The sequence below is a fragment of the Artemia sp. Qi Xiang Cuo genome, chromosome 7 (assembly GCF_049724085.1).
Source record: "Artemia sp. Qi Xiang Cuo chromosome 7, ASM4972408v1, whole genome shotgun sequence".
NCBI lineage: Eukaryota > Metazoa > Arthropoda > Branchiopoda > Anostraca > Artemiidae > Artemia > Artemia sp. Qi Xiang Cuo.
In genome coordinates, this window is record NC_142800.1 from 11,804,152 (window position 1) to 11,830,682 (window position 26,531).

A 26,531-nucleotide genomic window follows, 5' to 3' on the forward strand; every position below is an offset into this window, starting at 1 on the left:
TTAATTACAGACTCCTGAAGGTGTGTCATATTTTACAATTACTGTCTCTTTGTTTTTTCCATTTAATTTCACTTTTTTTCAATTTTTGAAAAGATTGAATTTTTCGTTTCTATGTGACGTCACTTATCCCCAGTAATCCTGCATTTTACAGGGTTAGTCTAAGCAATTTATTTCTACTTTGTTAAATTTTAATATAGAAACATTTAAAACAAAAGTTAATTTTATTTGCTTCTAGCGAAAGCCAGCTTTACTTGGCCAGCAAAAAACATGCCTTGCTTCACTTGAGCTGAAGCTTCGGCCTTGGACTCTGGAAGTGACCGCCCGATTGGGTTGTTGAAGCCCTTTTAACGTGCGTCAGATATCTACAGCTGGTCTCAAAAAGCAGAGATTTTTTTCTCTGTTTTTGTCCTTAATTTTTCAATTTTAAGTATATCGTATAGTAATGCAAAAATCGCTCTCTACCTACGGATCACTACTATAACTGCCATGGTTGGCTATCCTTTTAATTACTGCTATGGTTGGATCTCAAGAACGGTGTAAGGGAGTTGAGTTCTATTACTCGTAAAGGCTAGTAGTATGTAGAGCACAAGGCGTGCGTTAAGACATAGTAAATTACCTCAGAGTGACGTCCCTGGTAATGGTAAGTTTTACCAGGTAATTTTACCACATGTGGTAAGCCTTGTGCGCAAAAAAGGTTTGATTAAAGCCGTTCCCTCCTAAAAGAACTATAGCTTCAAAAATATTGTATCCTCAAATTTCCAATGTCAGCTTATATGTGTGTAAATATTTTTTTTAGAATGCCTTTTCATTTACCGTTAAAACGAAATGAAAATAAAGAAGAAGGGGTATAAGTTTTCAATAAGAAAGTGGATAATTAACAAAAAATAACCTTTATCTATAAAAAATAATAAAATTTCGAATATTTCCTACCTTGATGGCCTTGCTTTGTGCAGTTTTGACAGCCGAAAGTTGAATATTGGGCGGTTTTAAGATATGAGTTTTTTCTTTTCTTCATTTTGTTTTTGTGTTGAGTTTGTGTTTTTCTCCTTTTTTTTCTACATGTTATGTTTATGTTACTTTCTTATCCCTTTGATAAAGGCTGCCGGGCATGAAGCCGAGACATTTGGACTTTTATTATTATTAGTGTTGATTTTTTTTATTATTTATTTTTTTAAACACCCATTGTCTTATTGAAAAATTGTGTCCATTTTTCTATATTTTGTATTTCGTTTTAATTCTAGGAGTATTGTGCCTTAACCCTTTCCGGCACGAATTATGAAATCGCCAGAAAATTTCGCTTTTTTTTACGTTTCCTGTGTCCCTGGGCTTAGAAACCAACAAATATTGAACTAAAAAAAATATATTCCAACTATGAAATGAAATATAAGGTGGTGTCTGGTAGAGACCACTTTGAAACATGTGCAGAAAAAACCTCACTTCTGGTGAAAAGAACTAAAGCAGTTCTTTGTGTAATTCATGCCCAATAGAACGTTACAAACTGAACATTACTATTTTGTGCAATGGGGCTCAATCTTTGTACTGCATTGAGCATATCTTCTTGAAGTAGCTTGAACAGGTAAGTGTTTTTATTGATTGAATCTCTTTTATGGAGGAACGTAAGGCTTGAATTTGGGGAAAACTTTCAATTTTCTGGATGCCCGACCTCTCTCACCCTTGCACAAATAACTTCCAACCAAACCAGTAACAATGCGACATCTAAAGTCTTTCAACGTCATCTTGTTAGCATCTGGTATAGTGGACAACTTGAACAAGACAAAGACATTGATCGTTGTTATGTCTATGAAGTGCCACAGTAGGCGGTGCCACCACTTTCTGCTTTTTCTGTCAATCCCATTGAGACTTCAACATATCAGCTTTGTCGACGCATCCCATAAACTTGTTGTACTCGACGACCGCGTTTGGGCATGTAACTTAGGCAATATATCCATCTTTCTCCTTCCTACCGATCTGTGTCACTTCTCTTCCTTTATGAATCGTCGAAAGAAATTTGTCCTTCCAGTATACACAAAAGATTCCATCTGAACTCACAGCGTAGTCCGAATCACCTCGTCTCAGCTCTTTTTCAGCTTTGAGTTTGGGTAGACCTTTACGGTTTGCCCGAACTGCACCACAGCATTAGAGCTTGTTCTACTTCCTTTTTTCCATGAGGTTTACTGAACTGAAGATCAGTAAACTGTCATAATAAACTGTCAGTAAATTGTCATAATAAATGTGATAATTTTTGCCCTCCAATCCCGTGGTAAGATCGATAACTACTCGTTCTCCAAGTCCAAACTCTCTAGTGTCAGATAACTTCCTGGTGTAGACCTAAAAATCACAACCGAAACCGTGCGTGTCTGCTCTGACCCAGATCTTGTAGCCTCGTTTTATGGGCTTCATAGGCATATACAGTTTGAAAGCAATGCGTCCTTTGAATTTGAGCATGCTTTTGTCGACGGCCCGCTCTTTGGTAGGCTTTTAAATCTTTCAAAAGCTTGAGCGTAGTTCTTCAATCAGAGGCCTGATCTTGTAGAGTTTGTCATAGTTGTCACTTCCTTTCCGAGGTAAGATCAAATTGTTATTGAGATGAACATGAGCAAGACACCAGCTGATACGGCTTATATTCATCAGTCCAGAGATGTAATTGTCTCTGAGTTCATCGTGACTTGACCAGAAATCTCGATAAGATGGTACTGTCTGACACCGCATACTTATTGCTAAAAAAAACTTTCCTTTCATCTCGAGTAATTGGGGTGAACGAAACACCTTTCTGAGTAGCTTAGAAGTTTGTTTGAAATACGATGTGGTCAATCAGATCAAGAATTTAGAATTAAAAAAATAAAAATGAGCAAATTTATTTTAAGATTTTAGATGCTATACTCAGTTTTGTGGAAATTGCTCAAGTTTCATTTTTTTTTTTTTTTTTTGTTTAGCTGCGGAAGTGGTCTCAAGCTCAAACCACGCAAAAAAAACAAAAAACTTTAGCATATGCTGCAAGGTGGTCATTGGGGATGACCAGCCTCTCATGTCCAATATCTCCTTATCGTGCTTCATATCTGAAAGTGTGATGCTACTAACTTGTACTCTACTACACAAAGAACAAATTGACAGGAAAACAATATTAAAGATACTACTATTTCCAAGTATTTTAAACTTTCTTACTTTTTATTAAAAAACAGCACGTGGTCCAATCTAAATACTAGGTGTCACCTCACTAGGTGTCAATTAGGCTGCCCATAAAATTTTTCCCGTCAGATAACGTTGCTGGGCATATGCTAGACCAGTGGTTTATCATTTTTACCACATACGGATCATGGTAAAAAAATATAAAAAGGTGGTTTCACGTTGGAACCACTTCGTCGGAAAGGGTTAACCGACAGTGATGCAGAAAAGAATCAAAATCGTTGTTTCTAGATTAATTTGTCCTTGAAAAGCTAGAAATGCTGGAACGTTTATTGCAATCCGTGAATATGATTACCGGGCTCCATTTTTATTTTCAAAGTAGCATTCTCCTTTTGTTCACATCATTAACAAAAGTAGCCTATATTCTGCCTAGCAACCTAGTCCTAACTGTTTAATAATCAATAAAAAAATTTAAACACGAAAGAATCTGCATTCAGTCAAAAATTATCTGGTTAAATCAAAATAAACTTAGACTTTATTTCTAATTCTAATTAACAAAAATTTTGCTTCTTTTGAATTTTTCTATTTCTGCTGGGTCATGAAGCATTGTAGGCGGCGCTAGTTGTTTCGTGATTCTTGTTAGTCCTATGTTATAATGTGTTCGAACATCCCAAGATTACTTGTTAGACAAGCCCGATTTCTTATCTTTAGCGTTTCACGTGAAGTAAACTACGTCAGAGGTTAATAGGATTAGACCCTGTCTTCATTATGGTTTTTTCAGGCGAAGTCAGCCGAGTAAGAACAGCTTTTTGTTAATCAAAAAACAGACTTTTCTGAAAAAAGCCACTGAACACGGTCTACTTCAAACGGCCTGGATTAGTTCTCGAATAAGCTACGCCGACTAACCCTGTAAAATGCAGGATTACTGGGGATAAGTGACGTCATATAGAAACGAAAATTTCAATCTTTTCAAAAATTGAAAAAAGTGAAATTAAATGGAAAGAACAAAGAGACAGTAATTGTAAAATATGACACACCTTCAGGGGTCTGTAATTAAGATCTGTTTACGGTGAAGTACACGTAATTAATGTTTTTATTCGCCTAATTCCATATAGCGTTTCAGTTGACAAGTTGCCCGATAAATATTTGTTTATGTCGTGTGGATTCCATCCAGGGAACTTATTATTAAGCGGATAAGGGCTGCACTAAGGCACTATTAAAGTTTCGCAGTTTTCTCTCTTATCAATTTCCCATATTCTGCAGTGAAAACACTGAAGGAATGATTCGTAAAGTGCACCCATAATGGACTGTCAATAAAATAATTTTAACTTGCTTAAATTCTTCATTGCTTGTCGGAATTTCCTCTTCATATCTGTGTCTAAATAACAGTATCTTTTTAGCAGGAAATGGGATGGGAATAATAATAAACTGTAAACGGCCCATTTTAATTCCTTCCGTATCTTAGTGAGTATTATATTGGTAATAAAAAAGAAGTTGAGAACAGGAAAGGGTATTTAATTGAGAGAAAAAAAAATCATTCCGCTGTTTTGTTGTTGGAATAGGCTCTTTTCTTGGCAACTTTTCATCATAAAGACATAGCTTTAAAACTAGATAAAGTTTCTTGGATTTTATTTAACTTGGTTTGGTTGATAATGAGTAGAGGAGCTCTGTGCGTTTTGCGAATAAATGTAGTGTAAAAATCTGTAAAATCAGGGCTATAAATTTCCTTTTTTAACATAGAAAGTCTTTAGAAAGAAGATTTCGGTGAAGGAAGCGACAAAGACAAAAAACTTACTAGAATTTCTTAGAAAGGTTGTAATCATGTATGCAGGGTAGGGCCAGATAAATAGCGATTGGGCACATTCGGGCCCTGCGTTTGAAAGGGCTCCGCGCTGCCATCAAAAAATTTTTTTTCTCGAAATTGGGAAATATTCTTAACAATTCATGTAAGCGTTGCTCCTGGAGAGAGATCATTTTCCAGGCTAAAACTAATAAAAACTGTCAGACATCAACAATGAATCAGGGAGAGATTAAATAGTTTAGCAATTATTCCGATTGAAAGTGAAGACGCTAGGAAATTATATTTTCAGACAGTTTTAGAACAATTTAGAGAACAAAAACTTAGAAAAACGTAAATTCAAGTATTCATATTCGACGATGTAAGTTTAGATTCAACAAATGTTTTTGTATTTTGTAAAAGAGAAATAATTATATATTTGTATTTTTTTTTATTTATGCGTGTATCTACGTGCAATTTTTTTTTCGCGAAAACGGCTCCACATTTTTTTTGGGGAAAAATCGACACTCGGAGATTTTCTGGCATCAAAAAACGATCTTGATAGGTCGCTAGTTTGAGAAAACACCCTTAGAGCCTTAATTTTGTAAATATTTCATATGTGCAACTTCATATTATTTGCACGTTTCAAAGGCACAAATACATCATTTCCACCTCAGGATTAATTCTGTCGTTTTCAGTATATACACAAGAAACATGACTAAGTATAAATACCAACTGTAACGAGTTTTTTTTAACAAAAGGTGTTTTCAGCAGTTTCATAATACCTAGAGGACAGAGACTTAAACTAGCAATTGCTCAAAATGAACAAACTGGACCATCAAATAAGACAAGATCAAGAGGACGACCCTGAGAAATGTAAATTCACAGTGGCTGAAAAGGAACAACCTAGACTATCAAATGTGACAAGATCAATCCAAGTAGCTACGGCAAAGGACAGATGTTCAGAACAATTTTGCAGTTTTTGTTTTTTTAACACAAATCTTTTTTCAACTTAAGGTTTCCTAGGGTCTTAATTATAATGTATTCATATATGAAATGGCAATTTCAGTCGTCGAAATGGGAGATGACATCTCCATGATTTCAGAAGATGAAGCTCTTTTTATGTATAATCACCAAAGTACTGCGGACGTTCCTTTGATTATGTGTACTATGACCAGCAAGAAAAAGTCCACGAAGACCATGATGTGGATTATGGATACACTTTTCAAGTGGACCAACTTCGGCTGGGTGTCGCAAATCCATAAGGACTTTTTCATTGTTTCGGTGAGGTGCTTTTCCGTTTGTTTATTTTTTTTTTCATTTTTTAATGGATTTTTTTTTTTTTACAAAAAAGAGAGATGAGCAAGACAAGTAACAAAATACCTTTGTGATCATTCTGCGTAAAATTGACCGAAAAAGAATTTAATATCCTTGGTGTCAGATTTTGACGAAACTTGGTACATGTATTTTAATCAAGAATACAAGGGTGTTTTTTTTTTATTTGGGATTTTATTGCCATTAACATTTTTTTTTTACTATTTAACTTTTTTGTATTATAGAAGGCAGATGCTAAAGTTGAGTCTCTTTGGAAAGTAATTTGTACCCCTTATTTGTGAATTAATTTTAATGAAAATCAGTGTTGTTTTTCATTAATATATGAGCAGTAAAAAATATTGGTTAAAGCATATAGGTACCGCCGAAAGTATACCACAGAACTTGATATTCAGTAATGGATCTTTTCGGGGGATCCATCTAGTTTTTCGTTAAAGGGAGTATTGTAAGATATAACCTTTAATTTTGTTCTTGCTCAAACTGTTAATGAAATTTAAACTAAGAAAGAAGTAACATTTTCAGCCGATTTTTCTATTTTCCTCTAGTATTTTTGCTTCAATTTATCAGTAAGTAAACCATCTAACCATACTTTACCGTCTAAGCTAACCATCTTTTAGTATTTCGATAAACTCTAAGACCTATTTTACAAGGCCAAGTAAAGTGTAAAATTTGGTTTTCAGAGCTCCTCGTTGGTATAGGATTATTCCAGGCGCGTACACATATATTTTTACGTTTATTAGGAGGAGGGAAATATTTGTCAGAAATCCAGAACATGTGGATTCTACAAGCATTTTAGAAATGTATGTTGAAATTCCAAAAATTGTTTTTCGAGCCAGGTGGCTTGGGTTCTAGGCCCTCATTTTTTATACATGTCTTCTTAGTGGGATATACTTGAACAAAATTATATCTAGTTGACATGAAATGGTTAAATTGAGACAAGAATATTTGGACACAAAAGTTTGTTTTATCTAGAAAACTGCTCTAAGCAGCAATGAGAAAAGTTAATGTCTTGGTGCTAAAGCAAAGGTGCAGACAGGATTCTATCATGGACGGTTCTAAGTCGTTTTGATAAGCAAGAGGAGTCCCACTTTTTTTGTATTTTTAAAACGCAAAAGTTCGCTAACGTAAAATGAACTGAAATTAGACCATGAATCAATTAACTTGAACATTGTCTAACTTCCTTAAAAATATATTGAATTAATGGTATATAATATGTAGAAAAATATTTTGGCATCTAAGGCAGATCTATTTAAAGAAATTACGTTTTCAAAGTGTTTGGATGAACATGTTGGATCTTGCAATATTTTTGACGATCAAAAAGATAATGTCATACGTGTGAAAGAACGGTTATTAAGGATTGGAACATCTGGCTGTTATAAATGCACTGTCGTTAAGAATAGGTAGTTGTAGCAATTTAAGTATTTTAAATGCACTAATATTCGCCCATATTTTTTTTAATTGAAATGGCTGAGTTTATCAATTAAATTTAAGGCATATGACAGAGGGGGTGAATGCAAAGGAACCCTCGTTTGAAATAGAAATTATACATACATGGGCCTACCAATAGCGGTAGACAAGGCTTGTTGTCTGTATTGTGATGTGAGTTGTCTGTATTGTTATTAGAGTTTTACTAGGGGGACCCGTAAGAACTTTTCCCCCTGTCATCTGGCTTAGCCCTTGCTGCAAATCAGGTCACAACAGTTTTGGGTAGATGCGGCAAGCCAGAACATTGGTAGGGTAGGGGTAGCTTAAGGACATCAGGGGTGATAAGAGATTTGGAAATTTGGACCAGTTTGTAGAGATTTGGACCAGTCACAGTAATTTTGTAATGATAACATTTCTGCTGAATTTAATAGTATAATTGGTTGTGTCTGTAAGCTTTGTTTGGCATCATGCTCCCGAGCACCTAAAGCTGTCCTTTCAAGCGTCTTTCATTGACCCATTGTAGAGTATGTTTACTATGATTATAAGGTAGGCTTGAGAAAATCGAATTTAATTGTAGTTATAATAAGGTTAGTTAAGAAGGATTTGTTCTTGTTACTTCATTGATTTATACAATTAAATTTTCTTGCTAAAGGGGCTACAAACTGAGTGAAGGGTTGGCAACTTTCCGAAGCTAAAAAAAAGACAGAGCGTCACAAACAAGCCTAAAAGCAGAAGATAAAATCAAAGAAAACGACAAGTGGGTGAGGGACGAAGGCGCCAACAAAGTGAGGTCAAATTTTTAAGGGCTGAAGGCCCAAGGGAGTGGAGGAAGGTGACGAGAAGCCTGCTTTTGACTAGCCAGTTCTGGCTAGTGTCATTTAATGTGACTAAACCAACCTTACCTTAGTTTCTCTGGAGTCACTGGTGGTGCATGGGGCGTCGACGAAGCCTCGCCAATCGTCCCGAAACGGTACTTCAGCAGTGACGTCTTCCCATACAGGTACTAACGATGTCTCAGCCTTCCTCAGATGTCGGTCAAAAGTTCGCGGTAAGGTGTTCTTTGGACGACCTCGTCTTCTTTTGCTGTCTGGTTTCCAATTGTAGATTATCTGATGAAGGTGGGTATCTTTCATGCGGAGTACATGACCTAAATATGTCAACTTCTTCTTCCTTAGAACAATAATAATGAGAAGCTGGCCCGTTCTACTGAGGATTACACAGTTACTGACTCTCTGTTGCCGGCTTATATTTAAGCACATTTTTTTTAATGCGAGTATTTTCTTTTCAAGCTGTTGGTTCATTTTCCAGCACTAACTAGGGAAGAAGAGTGGGGATAGCACATTGCTATCCCCAGCACTAATTGGTTCATTTTCCAGCACTAACTAGCGAAGAGGAGTGGGGATAGCACATTGCTATCCCCAGCACTAATTGGTTCATTTTCCAGTACAAACCAGCGAAGAGGAGTGGGGATAGCACATTGCTATCCCCAGCACTAATTGGTTCATTTTCCAGCACTAACTAGCGAAGAGGAATGGGGATAGCGCATTGCTACGGGAAAAACATAGCTTTAGACGTAGAGAATATTTTCTGCTTCTCCAAATGTGCTTTTGTCTATTAAAAGCTCCGGCTGACTGACTAATTCTGCGTTTAGTCTCAGTCATTATTTCACCATCACAATCGATACCAGCTACCCAGGTATTTGAAGTCCGTGACACTTTCTAGGTTCTTGTACTTGCATTACAGCAGAAGCGGTGAGCTTGTGATGGACATACTCTTTGATAGGCTAACGGGATAGGCCAAATTGTCATTGAGTATGCGGTCTTAACTGAAATAGGCCTGGCCTAAGCTATGTTATAGACTGCCTCATAGCAACTATAGGAGGAGCAAACAAGTTCCAAGGAAAAGGAAGCTTTGCAAAGGCTTCCTTGCAAAGGAACCTTGACGAGTGAAAGTTCCAATTTGTATACGATGTCAAAGAAATTTAAAGAAAAAGTAGAGGCTACGAATAACGATCGTTGTTCGCAACATTACTCGAAGATAGTTTTTGTTGTGTTTTTTTTCGTAATTCTGCAAGTAAATGAAGAAATTAGAAAAATAAAGGATCATAATCAGGCACCATTCTGATTATCAAAGTTGGGGAAATAAGCAAACTTTTTGGATTTTTGATCAGGTTTCCCCATATGAAGCTAACCTAGAAGCTATTGATAAATTTCTTTTTATGTATTGATTTTTTTGGCCGAAAATACCATATCAAGTCAGCTTGTCAGATTTCCTTATCGTGAAAGTAAAAAAAAAATTTTTTCGGAGTTTCTTTGGTGGGACAAATATTAGGACAGTCGATTTTGACAAAGCCTGATTTGCTTGATATTTTTTGATACTGTATAAATACGATTTTTACTTCAATTGATTAGTTAGTTTTCAGCCATTTCGTACCAGCGGATTCCTGAAAATATGATTTTTTTTTTTTTTTTTTTTTTTTTTTTTTTTTTTATATCAAACCTGGTGTTGAACTGCAAGTAAGGGGCAATGCGGCTCAATAGTAACCAAAACTAAGCAACAGAGACTTGGTAACAATGGATACATCAAAAGAATTGAATTTTGATGCTTATTCAGAATATACAAATTTCACCAAACTTAATTTTACCCGTCAAATGTTACGAGCCTGAGAAAATTTGTCCAATTTTTGAAAAAGGGGAGAACCCCCCCAAAAAATCAAGTGATCTTAATGAAAATTATACCATCAGATTCTGCATATCAGAGAACCTTACTGTAGAGGTTTTAAGCTCCTATATACAAAAATGTGGAATTACATTTTTTTTGGCATAAGCCACGATCACGGATACGTGTTTATTTTATTTATTTTTATTTATTTTTTTTCCAGGGGTGATCGTATTGAACCAGTTATCCTAGAAGATGAGGACGGGGCTCATTTGATCGGAAATTGAAAATTCTAGTGCCCTTTTTAAGTAACCAAAAATACTGGAGGGCAGTTAGCCCCCGTCCCACGCTCATTTTTCCCTAATTCTTTCGATCAAAATTTTAAGATAGTCATTTGGTTCATAGTCGACAGATCTAATAGCTATGTCGTTGAGGATCACTTGACCTCCCATGGTTCTGGGGGAAAGGATTTTTCATGGAGGGGGAGCTGGATTTCCCGGCATTATTAAAAAGAACAATCAGAAACTAAAAAAAAAAATACAAGTTTTTTGAACTGAAAGTGAGGAGCAACATTAAACTTAAAACGAACAGAAATTATTATGTATGTGAGGGGGGTTTCTTCCTCCTCAATACCTCGTTCTTTACGCTAAAGTTTTTTTTGAACTTTTTAAAAAGCTTAATATTCTAATTAAACGGCTCTTTCGTTTCATGGTTCATTCTTGAATAATTGGAACGAAAAGTCCAACATTAGCGTAAAGAGCGAGATATTAAGGAGGGGGTAGCCCCCTCATATTTTTAATTATTTATGTTTGTTTTAAGCTCTAATGTTGCTCCTTACTTTCAGCTGAAAAAAAACTTTTTTTTATTTAATCTTTCTTAAAAAGAATCTTTAATATCTTTCAAAGAATTTTTGACAAAAGAATCTTTAATAAAAATAACCTGTCCATATCCTGTTTGATAAAGTCATGTGTATGTAATTCATAAAACGGTCCTTGCTTTAAGAAGTATTAGAAGTCTTAATGGTCTTTACCGTGACTATTGAGTTCTAAACAACCACCAACCCCCCTTTACTCCCCTAACTAATGAGACTTGATAATAGAGCCAGATCTTGGGGGGAGTGCCCCGGGAGGCGTGACAAAACAAGCTAAAGAGTGGAATTATAAAAAAAAACTTCCCGAAAAGGGACAAACTCAGCGTTTGAAATTATTTATATTGTAACACCCGAGGGTATGTCAGGAATGATTTCACTTTGCTTGTAGCCTCTGGGCTTTTCCTTCTGTTACGCTTTAAGGATCTATTTCTTTTATTGGAATGACAGTGATGTAACGGGCGGGGTGAGGCTTTCACGGTAGTTACCTGCACATTTAGTTTGATAGTCCAGGTAGGTTCACCTGTTAGTAATTTTAAGAGTCTCCCAGGTGGTACTAATACAAGAATATGTGGGCATTCAAAGATTTTTAGTTTTTTTAATGACACAAAAAAGCGATTTTCAAAATATAGGGGTCTGGTGTTTTTTTCTTACTGACAAAAAACGGTATTTTTCACAATCTAACCCACGATTAGTGCCCGTGCAACGTTTTGGTGCCCCTGAAATTCATCTAATTTTGGGGATTTCGACAACCCACTTTCATGGAATAGATTCCAGCATACTTGCCTAATGTGACAATGATACTTATTTTGTTTGATATTTGATCAGTTGAAATAATAGTCATGCTTACGCCACTGCTCCGTGTTGAAACAGTTTAAAAAAGAATGGCGAGCTTTAAGCTACAGAAATTAACATTAGTTGTTCACAGGCAACGTTAGCATAATAACAGCTTTATTTGAATTTTGTTTAGTTTACTCATGTATGCCTAGTGGACGCGTTCTCAATCGCAAGGGGTAGTCTGGTATCATGTATTATAAATAAATAAAAAAAAAACTTGTTTGACTCAACTCAACCAAAGGCCGAAGAACAAGTTCGAACTAATCCTGATTAGAAGCTCAAAATTCACTTCTAGCTTCTTTTGCAGTTTCTAACTTGTATAACCCATTTGATAAAACCAGGACTTTACGAACTGAAAGAAACTTTCAGGAATGGGTCTATCACCAAAACTATGGCCCCATAGAAGGTTTTTTGTTTTTTGAAAACTGTGAGTTTTTCAGTTAGTACTCGGGTAAGGATTTGCCAAGGGGCAAGTAAAAACTCTGACTTTATACCCGATTCCCTAAGCTCTTTCAGTTAGACATTTAAAGTTAGATATAAGTATTTTTTTGGGTAATTCCAGACAAAGATCAGCCAGGAAATGGCATCCAGTTTTATAGATTCTGAAAAAGGTCTAGCAGGTTTTTTTTGTCTTGGATAACGAACCCTAATAATTTTCTGACCACTTTCTATTTTTGGCTCTACAACTTTTCATAATTTCGAGGGTTTTGACTTATTTGTATCAAGGAAAACAAATACTAAAATTGTTTCTCTATTGAAAATGAGGCTTATCTTTCATATTTACAAAACATTAAACAACTGTGCTTATTTATAAATGTACATTTTTTACAAAAATCTCCATTTCATGCTATGTTATTATCATAAAACACATAGTTAAAATATTGTTTTTTTTTATATCCAATTGTCTACTAGAGTCTATTCTATACCGTTATAAAATTAATTGGGTTGCACCGGTAAGAATTCACGGCAAATCTGTCTTTTTTTTGGCTTATAGACAGTTAATCGAGGACTCAGTTGCAAGGTGGTTGAGTTGCACGAGGATTCCGTTAAAGGAGACAATTTTTTTTTTATCAGGTTTGCAACTTTTTCTTGGGTAACTTTAGTTTGAACAATATTTATTTTGGATCGCCATAAAAAGGAGTATTTTTGCGTGTACTTAATCTTGTCAGAATTTTGGTTTTGGGTGACTATACACGCATGTCGTTCTTTACTTACAGTTTGCTACTACAAACCGTTTGATTCCTTGACAAATGACTTTAAAATAGACTAAGGTCGTGTCTCGACTTACATCATCAGGCTAGCGGTACCAAGATAGCTATTGGGCAATTTTGATTTTTTTTTTCTTAGGATAGGTCTTTTCCTAAGAAATTTAATTTCTTAGGAAATTCTTTTGGTAAATTTTAGACCAGAACCAAATTAAGTCTTGCTTGTGAATACACTTGTGATTTCTCTCAATACCCCCTAATAATTTGTTCACTTCCTCATGTGTTGAGTTGAGCTACGTACGTTCAACTTTCAAACGTTTTCTTTATGATTCAGCAATCTCAGTGAGGATTTAAGGCGTAATTTTTTGAAATTAGAAAAGATGGAAGCTTTAGATATCAGATTTGCTATTTGTATGACGAATCTGGTGAAACAGTAGACAACGTAGTAGAAAACGCTCGGGAACCTAATAGTATTGGTATAATAAAAACGCTTGAAAAGGCTTTGAAGCCAACGTAATGCCATTATAGTTTTCCGCTTCTGTGGTACAAGTGTAACGTTCACATCAAGACAATCATAAAATAAAAGAATTATCACTCATAAATCTTGGATTTTCTTTTCAACGGGTGTGACTGTGGTCTAGCTTGGACCTTACACGAGTTCAGTTCACCCAAGTTGAAATTGTACCTTTTGTATTTTTCATATGTATCTTTAACTTATCTTTTCTTAAATCTACACATCTTCTATAGTTACAGTGCTCGTCTGACGTTGCTTTGAATAAACAACTAAATTATCTAAACTAGATGGCACTTTTATCGTCATAAGACAGTTTAATTTTGGCTACACAGTGCGCCAAAAATACTTGCTTGGTGGCAGTTGTGAGCGGTAGATGGCGGAAGGGTATTCGCTACATACTGAGCATATGATTGTCTTGAGTGGAACCAGGCTCTGAACCTAATCGTCGTAAATAACTAACTTACAGATAAACCCCACAAAAACATTTTATCCCGTTGCATTGAATAAACAATAAACTATTTAAATTAGATGACACTTTCATCATCGTAGGACAGGTTAGTTTTGGTTAGATGAAAATCCTTGCTTGGTGACACTTGTGAGCGGTGGAGGGAGGGTATTCGCTACATATTGAGCATATGACAGTCTTGAGTGTTACCAGGCTCTACTGGTATCTGCCAAGGGCTAAATATTTCATTTGGCTAAAAAAAAAAAAAAAAAAAAACCAAATCGTCGTAAATAACTAAGTTATAGGTAAATCCCACAAAAACATTTTGTTCCAAAAATTGAGCAAACGCCATTCTAATATTTATAAATATGAAAGTTAGCCCTTAAAATTTGGACGAACTGTCGCCTATTTTGGCTAGTATAATCTGAGAAAATCTTGGTACCCGTTTAAATCTTTTAAATTCAGCGTAGTTGTTATTAGAAGATATAATCTTTCTAGAGTGTACGTGGCTAATAAAATTTAAAAATTTTGCACAATTAGGAAAAATAGATAAAACCCACAAAAATTTTAGTTAGCCAATTTTGGCTAATATGGGCAAATGGTCTTGGCTATTTAGCATAGCACGATCCAATAAAACTCAGTGACCCTGTTAGTCTTTGGAAGTCTTTAATCGTTGCTAGTAAATATAATCTTGAAGAGCGTTCTTGAATCTAGACAAAAGGGTTTAAAATTGGCTTATTGTTATCGTTTTAAAATTCTTTTAGAACTTCCTGAGAATTGTTTATTGAAGAATTCGGGAATTTTTAATTCCATGAAAATTATAAATGGCTATTTCGAAATGAAATTATCTTATATTTGCGTAATTACGAAACGCGACTAATATCTAAATACTAGAGCTAATAACTGGTCATATTTTTTTTTGTAAAAGAAACTGCACAAGGATCTTTTTTGAATATTGAAGATAATGTATTAGATAGTTCGTGCTACTTGACTCTTAAGTTCTGAGTTCATTTATTTCAACAAAAATTGAAAAAATGGAAGATTCAACATCATATTCCCTTCGCAAGGCTCTATGAACGGTAATGCAGGAGAAAAAAAAACACACCAAAATAATGAAGGAACAGCGAACTGTCATCGACCACCAGAGTTGCCATCTGTAACACGAAAGTGCTATTTTAGCACTATTTCACGATGTGTAGAACTGTAGTACGTGCTCAGGGTTGCACCTATAGGACGAAAGTGCTATTTTAGCACAATTACATTCAATTTTTTGACTCTAGCACCAAAAATCGTTGTGTAGCACGCAAATATGGACAATAGTAGGACTTTAGGAACTGGCTGTTTTGGCAACCCTGTCCATCACTCATCACCCGCCGCAAACCGATCCAGAGAGAGGTGCTATCAGAAGCGTAATTTCGTCCAAATCCTGGGGGGGGGGCAAAGATGGAGCCAATTTTCCCAAATCAAGTGAAAATGACAGTGAAAACTGAAATTTGAGTCATATATTATCATAAAGGCAAAGATATAGTAAAGAAAACTGACCTGTTTCTCTGGATACGTGAATTATGCAGGCTTTTTCTAATTTTGGCAAGATTTTTTGCAGAAACTAAATTTCAATTGGGGGGGGGGGCAAACTGAGGTCTGGAGGGGGCAGTTGTCCCCCTAACCCATAGCAAATTACGTACCTAGGTGCTATGGGTAATAAGCAATACCAACACGAATTTACAACATGGCCCAGACACATTCATACCCATTGGGACATAAAAAAGTAAATAAAAACAAAAAGAAGAAACATTACTTAGAATTTAAACCTTTTTTTTTGTAATTTGTTTGAAGGTACTAAACAAGTGGCAGTCAGGGGATGGATGTCTGATGTGACTGATGAGGTGAATAAGGTCGAAATGTTTCCTGAACTGCGAAGATGATATGAAGATTGATCAATGAAAGGATCGAGCGGTTATGAGGGCTGTAGGGCCATTGCCGTTAAGTTGAAAACAATTGAAAGATAAACAGGAAAAAGCAACTTCAAATGAAGCAATAGCTTATTATCAGAAAGATCTTTTTTCAAGGATAATGCACTTTGCTCTATCATATATCTTAGAATGTGGTTTTAGAAAGGAAGAAAAGACTCAGTTTATATAGTAGGGCAATGAAAAAACTTATATAGTAATATAATAATATAGTATATTATATCATTATACAGTAATATTAATATAGTAACATAGTATATTATTATATAGTAATAATAACATAGTAAAAATATTATATAGTAATATATAATATGGTATATAATATAGTAATATAAAAAAAACTTAATATAGTTATTATAGTAGAGCATTTAAGGCTAAGTTTATATAGTAGGGCGGTAGGGCAATAAATATATAGTAGGAAATTAAAGAATGAAACAGAATTTTTATAACGGATCCTTGGAAAATGTATTCAAGCTTCTTGTTTCCACGATATCTTGTTTTAATTAAAGTAATATGAGGCATAAAGGAAAGATTTTAGTCAAGAAGAATAGCAAGAAACTGGAAACCTATCTTCAGGTCTACTAAGACAACAATTTGAAATATGGATTTTTGTGAAAAAGAGCAATTTTATGTGTTTTTTTTTTACAAAATAATTTTTTTATTTTAGGGTAAACAAGCTAGGGAAGATGCTATTTCACGACTCAAAAGCCATCTCTTGGAATTCTATGTACCGTACGAGCTAAAATGGATAGTTCTTTTTCCAGAAGGAGGATTTCTCCGAAAAAGGAAATTAGTTGCCCAGAGGTAGGCTAAGTTTTTTCTGTCGTGAATTTATTCTGCAAGCTGTGTTAGCTTGCAACATGTGTGCAACATGTTGCAACGTGTGTGCAACATGTGCCCTAATCCCTGGGTATAACTCTGCTCTCTTTAACCACCGCCCGTGGTGTGTATAGAAATATGAAGTTGCAAATTGTTTTGTTTTCCTTTTTTCTTTCCGTACAAAGCTACTGAAACTTCTTTTAAAGGAGTTTAACCATAGATTTCTTAGGTATTTTTCGAAGTCCACGCTACCTCTCTACGACGAACAAATAAAAGTTAAAATAGAGATAAGTCTTTTTATCAGACAGTGAAAAACTAGAGGATTCAAATAAACTTAGACCTTTAATTCAATCTAAATATCAATTGACAAAGAAATTCGTTCCTCTGTTTCTTCTGCTCAGCGTAGCATTTTCACTGATCCTAGTAGTCTGATTTCGAGTAAACCCATGCTAAGCTCCAAAAAATCCTCCTATATCACTTTCTTTCTTCAATTCTTTGGTGTGGTTTAGTTTGTTTACACTTAAGAATAGAGCTTCCCGTGGTACTTCCAGTTATGTAGGAACATTTTTTTTAGACTTTCAGTTTTGTAGGCTCAACTCTGCTCAAGTGATCAGACAAATATCATTTCTGGGATGCAAGATGGAAGCACCTCAATCAGTAGAACACTGTTCCATGTGTTTATAAGGGAACTTTGACCCTTACCACAAAATTACTAGTTAAATAAACCTAAATACAAGTACGCAAGAACATTCACACGAACATTTGACTATAATTATCGCTTTTGATTTCACTGTATTATCATCTAGTAGTGGTATCATAAACTACGTGCTTAAATATAAGTATTTATTTGCAAGATTTCATTCAGCAGCCAACCTCTTTTTCAGGGGGGGGGGGGTGATGGATTAGATTATAAGCGGATAAAACGGAACATAAATATCTGGGAAATAATCTAGAAAATGTTAGAGTATACACTAAACCACTTGATAAATTTTCATTTATTGAAGAAACTGCAAGATTAGTAATTTTGTAGAAACTGCAGGAGTATTTGTGATGATACTGGTGCATTAGATGGTCACACTAAAAAGTCAAGTTTGGTTAATGCTAATGAAGTAAAACAGGATGAATATATAATAGTTTAGAAACAAATTTGGGCTGTATATTTGCACATTGGGGGGGGGGGGGGGTTAAAGCATAAAATATATTAAATACGTAACATAACCTAGGTACCTTTTCCCCCCTAAACCCCAAAAAACAACAGTTTAAATATCGTAAACGCAATGAAAACTACTCTGCATTCCATTTCTTAATAGCGGTCTCTCTGAAAATAACCGGTCTCTGGCGGGTTTCGTCTGTCATTGCATGACTGTTTTCCTTGCATTGTATATAAAAGTGACCATCTAATGCACTAGTACCCTATTTTTTTCCTTTGAAAGTTTCCACTGGTGCAGTAAGAAACGGCTACGTAATTTTGAACAATTCGTACTGTTTTTTTTAACTACCGGTTTTGGCACGTTATATTAGCCTATGTTAGACTATAGTCTATTGAATATAATGTAATTTTTCTGGAAAGTAACAACTTGCTCCGATTTAAGAGGGATTGAGGTTAACCAGGTCCAAATAAATATAAGTATTTTTTTGTAAGATTTCATTCACCAGACCACCTACTTTTATTTCCTCTTTCAGGGGGGGGGGGATTTTGATGGATTAGATTGTGAGCGGATAAAACGGAACATAATTTCTGGGAAAATATGCTTGAACAGCACCTTTATTTGGAGCTACACGTGCGTCTAGAATTCTTTTCTTAAGGGGGGGGGATTTTTCCTCGACATCTGTTGTTCACTCCAACCTATGGTTCAGTAGATGAGGAAGTCAGTGGATTGAACTGGATAAAGGTAAAGGACTAGCGGGCTTGGGAACTTTGCCTTTGGCAGGTTACATGTTATGTGTAAATATTAAAAAAGGAAATTTTTTAAATCTCAGATACTTCGCTTTCAAGAGCATAACGGAAGCGAAATGGAAAATACCTCAACTGCTAAGGGGCTTGAAAGAAGTATTTAAGCTCTTTTTTATTTTTACTGAAAATACCTTGATTTTAACGAATCACTTCCGTGTTTTTCAAATGATTAAATTCAATAAGTTAATTAAATTCAATAAGGTAATTAAATTCAATTAGCTAAACTCATGAATATACCTATTTTGATAATAAAAATGCACAGGGACACTACTTGCCAAATGATATTCTTTCTTAATTTGTCATGCAAACCTTTAAGAGGTTTAGAAGTACGAGTAAGAGGTAACGAGTAAGAGGTACAAGTAAGAGGTTTAGAAGTATTTTACGGATCTTAAAATCTGTTTTTTTTTTGCGTGTTTTACTTTGAAATTTCGTTTTTTTATAATCCACCCCTAAGAAAGTTTTTTTAGGCAGTATCCGGGGGGGGGGCTACTGGGTTTGAACCAACCCACCATCGAAATATCCAACTCTTAATTATTATTAAAACTGCTGGTAAAAAGATTATTTCTCCTAAAAAAAAGTTTCCGCGACTCTGAAATTGGTCTTAAAAATGCAGGTAAAAAAAGAACTTTCCCTGAACAAAATTCTTTTGGTAATCCTCCTGAACAAAAAATTGTTTTGGTACCCCCTTCTCTGTGCAAAAGTTCCTTCGGTACCCCCTCCCCCATCTCAGGGTAAAAATTTTGGATACGGTCCTAGTTTTTATATACCGAAATTATGTCTTGCGTGCCAGAAAAGTTATAAAAATGGTCATGTATAAGTGAAGAATAACTACACAATTATTCAAATATTGTTGGAAATCTATCGGAAAAGAATTATTTCTATTTTAGTTCACCGTAATCTAATTAACCGTATCTAGCTTTTTTTTTCAGCTTTATTTTTGAAGTAATAACTATAAAATCAAAATAAACTATTTTGGAGGAACTATAAGTCTAGGACTGTCAACTGACTATAGAAAAGTCACTTTTTTTTCTTTGTACCTTTTCTTGCTCTGTCACTTTTTAAGAGTGAGCACAAACCGTTTTTATTTGTACCTTGAGGAATGTGCTCTCCTTGGAGTAGAATTTGAAGACCCGTTCATGGAGCGACTAACATCTGCATTACGAAAGCGAAGCTTCGCTTTTCCTATCATTTCTGATCTGGAATCATAGCTATCGTTCGTAAAATTTATTAAGCTTTCGTTTCTCTTTGGTGCATATAGCTCGCTCTCGTATATTCTGTTATCGTTTGTAGATATATTTAGATTTTCGTTTGTGGCAATAATGGAACTGTTCGAACCCATATTCCTTGGTGAACTTGAAGGTGAATTTGAGGCAGTTCTTTCTAAGTCTCTTGAATTTTTTCGGTTCGCTTTTCTTCTTAGAAGCAAAATTGTTATGATTAGTAGCAGTGCCACGGCTATACTTAATAGAGAAACAATGACAATTAAAAATATTTCGTCTTCTGGTTCGTTATTGCCGGGTCTCTCACTCGGTATTTCAATAGTCTCAGTCGTAGGCATTTCGCTGGGTTTATTTTTTGTTGTGCTTGCTGTTGTAGACTGCTCCATACTTTCAGTTGTTTTGAGGTCATCAGTTGTTTCACTTGTTGATTCTGAATTTTTGAAAGTTGAGGACCCTGTGGCTTCCGATGACCCAGCTTGTGTGGTTGTCCCTGTTGAACTCGGATTAGAAGTTGATTGCAAAGTTGTCGCCACTGAGGATGAAGTAGTGCTCAAAATTGTTGATTCTTCACTTATGCTTGTACCCTCATTTGTATTTGTTGTGGGTGTGCTAGATGAAAGTGAAGTAGATGTCGTTGTCTGACACGTAATCATTTCGTTAACATTTGCCAGCAAAGGACGACAACCTTCATTAGGAAGAGGCACCGGTGGATTTATATTTTCTAACGTTGATGCTTGTAAAATAATTTTCTCCACTTGAGTAACTGTTTCTGGGGGAAACGCATGAGGTCTTCCATATAAACATAATCGAACAGGGGTATTTGTTGGAATTTTATCAGCTGATATATTCTCAGTAAAATCTTGAGAGTAAGCCGTGCTAATAATGTCATCGGCAACTGTTATTCGGGTATGGATACCGTCGTCTGTTACTATATGTGGGATAATCCTTGATAGCTGGAAGCTGGCACCTAGAACAATTCTTCTCCTTCTAATCACAAGCCTTAATTCTGAAGCCTCTTCAACTGTGAATTCGGGGCTATGCAAGTGGGCTCCTGGTAACGGGGGGTCACTTACAATGGCTTCTGCGGTATGATGCAATTGAAATGAAGATACATCTGGCCGATACACCCATGGTGTATATATTGTATCACAAATTTGTGTCCAACACCCAAAACCGTTCTCAGCTATGTCGAAAAGATAAATAGGTCCAGAGCCTGAAGATACTAGCGGCGTCCCATTCTTAAAAATTTCGTCTCCTTCCAATTCATTGTATGTCGGTTTTTGGTTATGTACAACAGTATCTAGAAAAAATAAAAAAATAGTTAAATCGGATTAAATGAAGCAAAGAGTTTGGCAGCCTTTCTTTTCGAAACTAACCAGAGGTGCCCCACCGACTTTGAAAGGCGAGGGTTCTAAAAGAAATGTTGGTAGCATTCTTGTCTATAGACTCTTCTAAAGGAAACAGTGTACTTAAAAAAATCCTACTTTATAAGATACAGAAGGTTTATATCAGCACTTTTCGTTGGCTACTTTTACTTTTATTCACGTTTCTTCTACTTATTTTTTTATATTTTAAATATGTTACTTTCCATTGCTCAATTTTAGCGTGTTATCGTATTTGAAATAATTGTGAAAGAATACCGTCTATTTCTTTGTCAACAAAGATTTGCAAAGGCCTGTTTTTTTTTGTTTTTTTTATTTAGATTATTATCTCTGAAATCATTTGTCATCTTTTTAAAGTAGTTCAATCTGAAAATATTTTAGACACGAGTGCATACATAGAATGTGACTGTAGTGTTGAAAATAAAACGTGAACAAAAAGTGAACAAAACGTGAATTAAAGTGGAAACGACCTAGAAAACAGAAGTTTCTCATATTGTAAAGTATTAATTTGTTACAATAGAGGTTCCTTTAAAAATACCAGAGACAAGAATAACACAAAAATACCTGCTTCAATCAGAGCTTCGCTGTTGAGCTTAGGGTAAAAGACGTTGGCTGCAGTAATTCAAATACATTAAAGTGATTAGTGCTATGTACGAGAATAACACTATTACAGTTAAGGCAGGAAATGAGGTTAATAGCTAGTTTCGTATTAAATCAGGAGTTAAGCAGGGTCCATCATTTTGATTGACTTCATCTTAAGGAGCACAGAAAAGTCAATGGGAGAACCTGGATCAAATGGGGAAGAAAAACTTCCCTGGAGTTAGATTATGCTGATGATTTAAGAATCCTTGATGAAAATGTGTCTTTCACAGTTGAAAAAAGTTTGGAAGAACAGGAAAATAAGTCTGCGAACCAAGATTAGAACATTAGAAGCTACAGTAATGACAGTGGTCAAATATGGCTCTGAAGCATGGGCGCTCCGAAAAACGGAAAAATATTTTTTACATGTTTTCCAGAGAAATTGCCTGTGGATTTTTTGGGTATCTGACTGACTGACCATATTTCAAACAGAAGGGTGTACGAAAAGTGTGACCCAATCCCAATTTTAGGGCTATAACGAGATAAAGGTTGAGATGTCTAGGGCATGGTCTGCGGATGAAGGATGACAGATTGCCGTAAATTTCCCTTTTTGGCCAACCGTCTAAGGCTAAATGGAAAGTATGTCGTCTGAAGTTGGGGTGGGAGGATGCCGTAAAGAAAGATTTAAAGGAAATGGGAACTTCCTGGTGGGAATAAAGAGAGGGAGTCCTTGAATAAGTTAGTATGGAGGAAGAGCGTGCGTAGCTGTGTTGGCCTCAGGCGGCTTGGTGCTGCGATGAGCTGGTAGTAGTAGTAGTAATTCAAGAGATATTATATTATATTTTGTAAAACTTAGAATGATAACCAATCCCCCTAAACTAAGCAAGCTCTGTTGACGAAGTCAGCCCCATTTCTCCTACCTTTTTTGGTTCGCAAGATATTTGGAAGTTTCGGGTTTTGTTTTTGTCACACACAGAAATTTAGGTTTCGTCTAATGAAAATAGCTATCGTAGTTACAAACGCCGAAACTAATTTATGGTTCTTTTGACAACGCTTAAAACACTAAATGCTGTTAATCATACTACTAAAGAAGGAACAAATGAATCACTGAAACGACTTGTCCTGAAGCACACTGGTTCAGGTTTTTCTTGTGACATGTTTCTATGTGACTGCAAAGACACATTACGAAAGGATTGGGAAGTGGTGCTTTAAATAGCAAATTCTTTTTTACTGTATTTTTGAAGATTACAAAGAACATTCTATATTTATTTTGTGAGGCCACATGGGCCACACATGACAAGCATAAAAAACCTTACGAGGAAGATTTCCAACCAGTAAATAAGATGGAAAGACGAAGTATGCATTTCGGCAAAGACTTCAGCTAAGCCGTACTCAGTGTAAGAGGGACAAAAATCTTTTGGATAAAAGGGCCTTCAGACCGTGTACCTAAATTTAGACCCAACGGCTGGGAATGAATAAGAAATCGTTTTTTTTTGGTAGCTGGCAGAAAATAAAACGACAAACGAGATGTACATGTTTTTCTGTACAGGCTACTTAAAAAGCACCTGCGTTTTGGTTTCGTCTTTTTATTAATTTTTTTAAAATATATTATTTAGTTTGTTTGCTCTTCTGTAGCATTTATGTGACTTTCACAAAGCCTGTCGAACGACTGACTGAAAAAAGAAATAAAAAACGTACCCTTTACTTTTTTGCGAGGATCGAAGAAGAATATTTCCCCCCTGCTCCTAACATAACTTTTTTTGATATTCCTGTGTATAATAATAAAAAAAAATGAACCGAAATAGTTCAGTAAATCCTTGCGTAAAAACTATTGGTCTTAGAGAAAATCTGATGACGCTTATCAATTTTTTATGCAAAACTGGGTTGGAATTTCTCTCAGCAATATTTTTTTTTCCTTTTTAATTAAAAACACCCAAATTTTACGTAAAAAAAAACTGGTTTATAAAGCGAGAGCGTAAAAATTTGAGCTGATGAGAAGTTTCTAATTCGATGTTGTAATTTATTTTACTTATATAAATTCCCATGTGGAATTTATAATACTTAATAAATTCCTATACAAAAAAATGCTTAATAAATTACTTAATAAATACTTAATAAAAAATACTTAATAAATTACTTAAAAAATACTAATTAGATACTTAATAAATTCCTAAACAAATAAAATGATTTTTGTAATAAATTCCGATGTGGAATTTATTTTACAACCAAATACATGGTACTTTTACCAAGGTAAAAGTACCTTCTTTTACCAAGGTACTTTTACTTTTACCAAGAAATGTCCCTGGAGATACTGAAATTGTAATCCTAAGTCTGTGATCTTGGAAAATTATTGGCATTCCTTTCAAAAAAGTATATCACTGTTATTATGGGTTTATTGTCTGAAAAAGAAACCGTAAAAACTAAGACAGCTGACAATAAAAAAAGAGAAAAAGAAAAGAAAAAATTTACACTTCCAAAAAACACGTAAAAGTACACACTAATTTATTTCTCTAGGTTTAAATTTTATAAACAATAAATCAGATTAATGTCATAGCTGATTTTCTACTGACAATAGACCAAGGCCGTATCCAGGGGGGGGGGTTACCCGGTTTGAACCCCCCCCCCCCCTCCGAAATTTTTGACCGAGTCGAAAATAAGTAGAAAATTAGTAAAACCTAGGTAAAAATCAGTAAAATTAGTCGAAAACAGAGTCAAAAATTAGTAAACCCCCCCCCCCTGAAAAAGTCAAAAATTAGTAAACCCCCCTTCCCCCCGAAAAAAATCCTGGATCCGCCCTTGCAATAGACATATTGATACCTTGTAAAGGGATATTCCTTTCTTGAATTTCATCAGTGCTGGAGTAATTAGTAAAATATATCAATAGCGAGATCACCAACTTTGTTTTCATTCTTGTGAATTGATCATCTAATTTTTTTAGAATTTCAAATCGGCCTGATAAATATTTCCTTGATTAAATTCGTTATCTGATATAATTTATTGCCCCTCGGAAAGCTAGTAATACTAAAATCCATTTATGATTTTGGGTTTATTGTTTTCTTTTATGTTAATCTTTTGTTGGCCAAATTCTAAGAATGTCGTCATATTTGCTTGATTAATGTATCATTCGGGGTTTGATCACAACCTAATATATAAAATAATTTACGATAAAAACAATATAGATAGCTTGGATGAAAATACAAGGCTTGCGAATAAAGTTTTAAAATGATTTTATTGCGAGTGCCCTGATAAGACTGGTGAATGGAAAAGTGACATATTTACATTTTAACCAATGCTGCAATTTCTTCCAGTTTTTTTTTTAAACATCGTCGTGAATATAGTCTATCTCTGTACTTGTCAAGATAAGATTTATTTCAGGAAAAAGCCCATCACAAGCCCAGAACTCGTGGTGAACTTGCACTTTCGAGTCAGTTACATTAAAAAAGAAACAAGTTTTTCAATTGAAAGTAAGGAGCAACATTAAAACTTAAAGCGAACAGAAATTATTACGTATATGAGGGGGTTCGCCGCATCGTCAATACCTTGCTCTTTACGCTAAAGTTCGAAATGTGTTTCAATTCTTTAAGAATGACCCCTGAATTACAAAGGCCATTTAATTAGAATAGATACCTCTTTTGAAAGTAATAAAAAAAATAATATTAGCGTAAAGAGTGAGGTATTGACGATGGGACGAACCCCCTCATATACGTAATCGTTTCTGTTCGTTTTAAGTTTTAATATTGTTCCTTACTTTCGGTTGAAAAAACAAAAAAAATTAATTTAATTTCTGACCGTTTTTTAAATAATACGGGGAAATCTTGCGCCCCCATATATATATATATATATATTTATATATATATATATATATATATATATATATATATATATATATATATATATATATATATATATATATATATATGGATAATTCTCTTCCTCCATGGAAAGATCCTTCCATGTAACCTCCGACCCCCCCCCCCCACCGGAAAAAAAATCCACCCTGAAAACGTCTGTATACTATCCAATAACCAATACTAAATGTAAACAATAAGCAAAGTTCATGACTTGCAGCTATTCCCCCGGGGACTGTGGGGGATTACGTCATCCTCAAAGACATAGTTATTAGATTTTTCGACTATGCTGGACAAATTGGCTGCCTCAAAGTTTTGATCGGGTGACTTTGGTAAAAAAAAAAGCATGGGAAGGGGTCTAGTTGCCCCCAATTTTTTGGGTCACTTAAAAAGGGTATTAGAACTTTTAATTTCTGTTCGAATGAGCCCTCTCGCGATATTCTAGGACCACTGGGTCGATACAGTCACCCTTGAAAAAAAAGACAAAAACAAATAAACACGCATCTGTGATCTTTCTTCTGGCAAAAATTACAAAATTTTACTTTTTTGTAGATGGGAGCTTGAAACCTCTACAG

The 26,531-nt window shown here is 35.1% G+C and overlaps 2 protein-coding genes across 2 annotated transcripts in view; one reads left to right on the plus strand and one right to left on the minus strand.

Annotated features, from left to right (window-relative positions):
* Positions 1 to 5,974: 5,974 nt before the first annotated feature.
* LOC148949944 (acyl-CoA:lysophosphatidylglycerol acyltransferase 1-like) overlaps positions 5,975 to 26,531 on the plus strand; it is a 43,036-nt gene continuing 22,479 nt past the window's right edge. The window contains exons 1-2 of the mRNA XM_089092025.1: positions 5,975 to 6,184; positions 16,822 to 16,958. Coding sequence (XP_088948151.1) covers positions 5,978 to 6,184; positions 16,822 to 16,958 — 344 coding nt within the window. The 5' untranslated portion in view covers positions 5,975 to 5,977. The remainder of the gene's footprint in view (positions 6,185 to 16,821; positions 16,959 to 26,531) is intronic.
* On the minus strand, positions 17,309 to 25,046 carry LOC148949945 (uncharacterized). The gene is made up of 2 exons (XM_089092024.1): positions 24,926 to 25,046; positions 17,309 to 21,447 (listed from the first exon to the last, which is right to left on the minus strand). The coding sequence occupies exons 1-2, from the start codon at positions 25,014 to 25,016 to the stop codon at positions 20,009 to 20,011; spliced, it is 1,530 nt and encodes a 509-aa protein (XP_088948150.1). The 5' UTR covers positions 25,017 to 25,046; the 3' UTR covers positions 17,309 to 20,008.